The 2,349-nt window shown below is 46.0% G+C and overlaps 1 protein-coding gene across 3 annotated transcripts in view; it reads left to right on the plus strand.

The window, feature by feature from the left end:
• UHRF1 (ubiquitin like with PHD and ring finger domains 1) overlaps window positions 1-1,824 on the plus strand; it is a 13,483-nt gene extending 11,659 nt beyond the window's left edge. For 2 of the 3 annotated variants that reach the window (XM_015651616.1, XM_015651614.1), the window contains exon 17: window positions 420-566. In XM_015651616.1, the coding sequence (XP_015507102.1) occupies window positions 420-566 (147 nt within the window). Of the gene's footprint in view, window positions 1-419 lie in introns of all 3 variants that reach the window. The other variant, XM_015651613.1, reaches the window with a different exon arrangement.
• Window positions 1,825-2,349: the final 525 nt, after the last annotated feature.

Genomic DNA, 2,349 nt, shown 5'->3' on the forward strand with positions numbered 1-2,349 from the left:
GCTCTGCAGGGCTGGGCTCTGCAGGGCTGGGCTGGGCTCTGCAGGGCTGGGCTGGGCTCTGCAGGGCTGGGCTGGGCTCTGCTGGACTAATGGGAAGGAATCGTTCTCTGTGAGGGTGTTGAGGCCCTGGAAAGGAATTGCCAGAGCAGCTGGGGCTGTCCCTGGATCCCTGGCCGTGCCCCATTCTGGGCTGGATGGGTTTGGAGCAGCCTGGGACAGTGGCAGTGTCCCTGCCATGGCAGGGGTGGCACTGGTGGGCTTTAAGGTCCCTGGAATCCCCTGATCTCTGCTGTGTCCAGCAGGAATGTTCCCAGTTGCAGTGCAGCGCTCCCGTTCCCCCTGGGCCGTTCCCAGGAATCTCGGGGCTGTGCCAGGTGAGCCCAGCCCCTGTCCCTGACCCTGCTGGCTTCTGTCCCCAGGACTGCCTGGACAGGTCGTTCAAGGCGTCGGTGTTCAGCTGCCCCGCGTGTCGCTACGAGCTGGGCCGCAGTTACAGCATGGAGGTGAACGAGGCCCTGCAGAGCGTCCTGGCCCAGCTCTTCCCCGGCTACGGCAGCGGCCGGTGATCCCCCAAAGCACTTCTCCCTCCCTCCCTCCCTCCCTCCTACCCTGGGCTTAATTTAAAACAAAAAAAGGTAGTCTGTGTTCCCCCAGCCCCTGCAAACATGGTTTTAAATCTTCCTTGTTTTTAAAAAAAACTGTAAACTCCAAGGATTATCCTTTTGTATGTTCGTGGACTTTTTGTTCTCTATGTTGAACTTTGCTTTTTTTTTTTTCCATCCCCTCAAACCTGCCATTCATCAGCATAGAATTCTTTGTTTTTCATGGACTGAAAGTGCTTCCGGTGAGGCTGCTAATGATGAGGAAAGTTCTCAGAGTGCCCCTGTGTCCCCTTTATTTTTATTTTTTATTCCAAAAATGGCTTGGTTGCTAGAACAATCTTCACTGTCTGGGGATTTGGCCATCAAGGTAGACTTGTGCATCACCTTGGCAGCATTTTGATACTCAATTTGTACAAGATGGTTCCTGGCTTTGTGTACCACAAGTGGGTTTTTGCTATTTTTTTGTAAGAACTGGGTTTTATACATTTGACAGAAAGCCATTTCCTGCTAATTTTGTATCTCAGAACCAGAAGGCTGCTTGCTTAGAGCCAAGTGGTTGGAGCAATATGAAGTACTACCTCACTGGACTTCTCTTAGGGAAGGACTTGTTCAGCCAGGCGCTGTCCCCTATCCCGAAATGCCATTGTGGAATATCCTAAAGCCATTCTTAAGTGCCTTTTGTCCTTTGCTGGAAGACTGGGCTCTGAATCACCATCAATGTCTCCTTTTTTTCATAAGCACTGAATTGTTGGGACTTGCCAGCCGGATTCTTTGGGAGCGTGGATCACTGTAGCTGTGTGTGATTAGTGGGGATTTGCAGAGGATCAGGTTTCCTAGTCATAGCTATATTGGGGAGTTTGTTCTTTTTTGTAATGCATTTCTACCTGGAAATGAAAAATAACCAATTCTGGCTTTTTAATAAACTGTTTTATATTGGCCATCCCTCGAGAAGGCTCCCTTGGTCTCCCTCTAACATGACCAAAGTTTGCAGTTCCATACCTCAGCAAGACAGGGATGTTTTAAATCACACTTTTCTGCAGACAGACTGGAACAAATGTGCCTACTTTTGGTTTCCTCAGCTCTTACCCTTTGGAAAGTGATTATGTTAATATTTTAGGGAAAAAGACCCCACAACATTTTATAGGTTTTTTTCAGTGAATTTGTCAATGTTTTGTATAATGTGCAAGTCAATGTTCTCAAAATAAATATCTTTTCAAATTAATTGTTGACTGTTCTCTTTCAATTCTTTTGATCCAAAGTGGGTTTCCAGATCCAGTTCCTTGTGCAGGAATTTGATTTTATGTCCCATTAGCCCAGGCCTTTTGTTTTTCTAAGTGCTGTGATTTTGTTATGAAACTGCACTCCTGCAGTGACAAATGAAATCTAAATATCATTGTTAAGATTAAACACTTTTAGATATTTAGGTTTCATTGAAAACGTCCTCGCACTTTTTATTCTGCATTGATGGGAAGAATTGGGGGTGAGTGAGTGAAAGTGAAGTGTTTTTTGCATTTAAATTGCAATAACTGCAATAACTTCCTTCGTTTATTGGCATTATTGTTATTTGGAACTTGAAAACCAAACTTGGTTTCCTCCATAGGTGCCAAGGTACTGTTCTCTCAGTGGCTTCCTTAAGCAACAATTGGAATTCCTCTGCAAATTGGACACTTTGTGGTGACATCTGCCAAAAGTCATCTTTATCATCTGTCCCAGATGATACAGCCCTCCCAGGAAAATGCAGTGAGCC

This window comes from Parus major, chromosome 28 (genome assembly GCF_001522545.3).
Source record: "Parus major isolate Abel chromosome 28, Parus_major1.1, whole genome shotgun sequence".
NCBI classification, from domain to species: Eukaryota; Metazoa; Chordata; class Aves; order Passeriformes; family Paridae; genus Parus; species Parus major.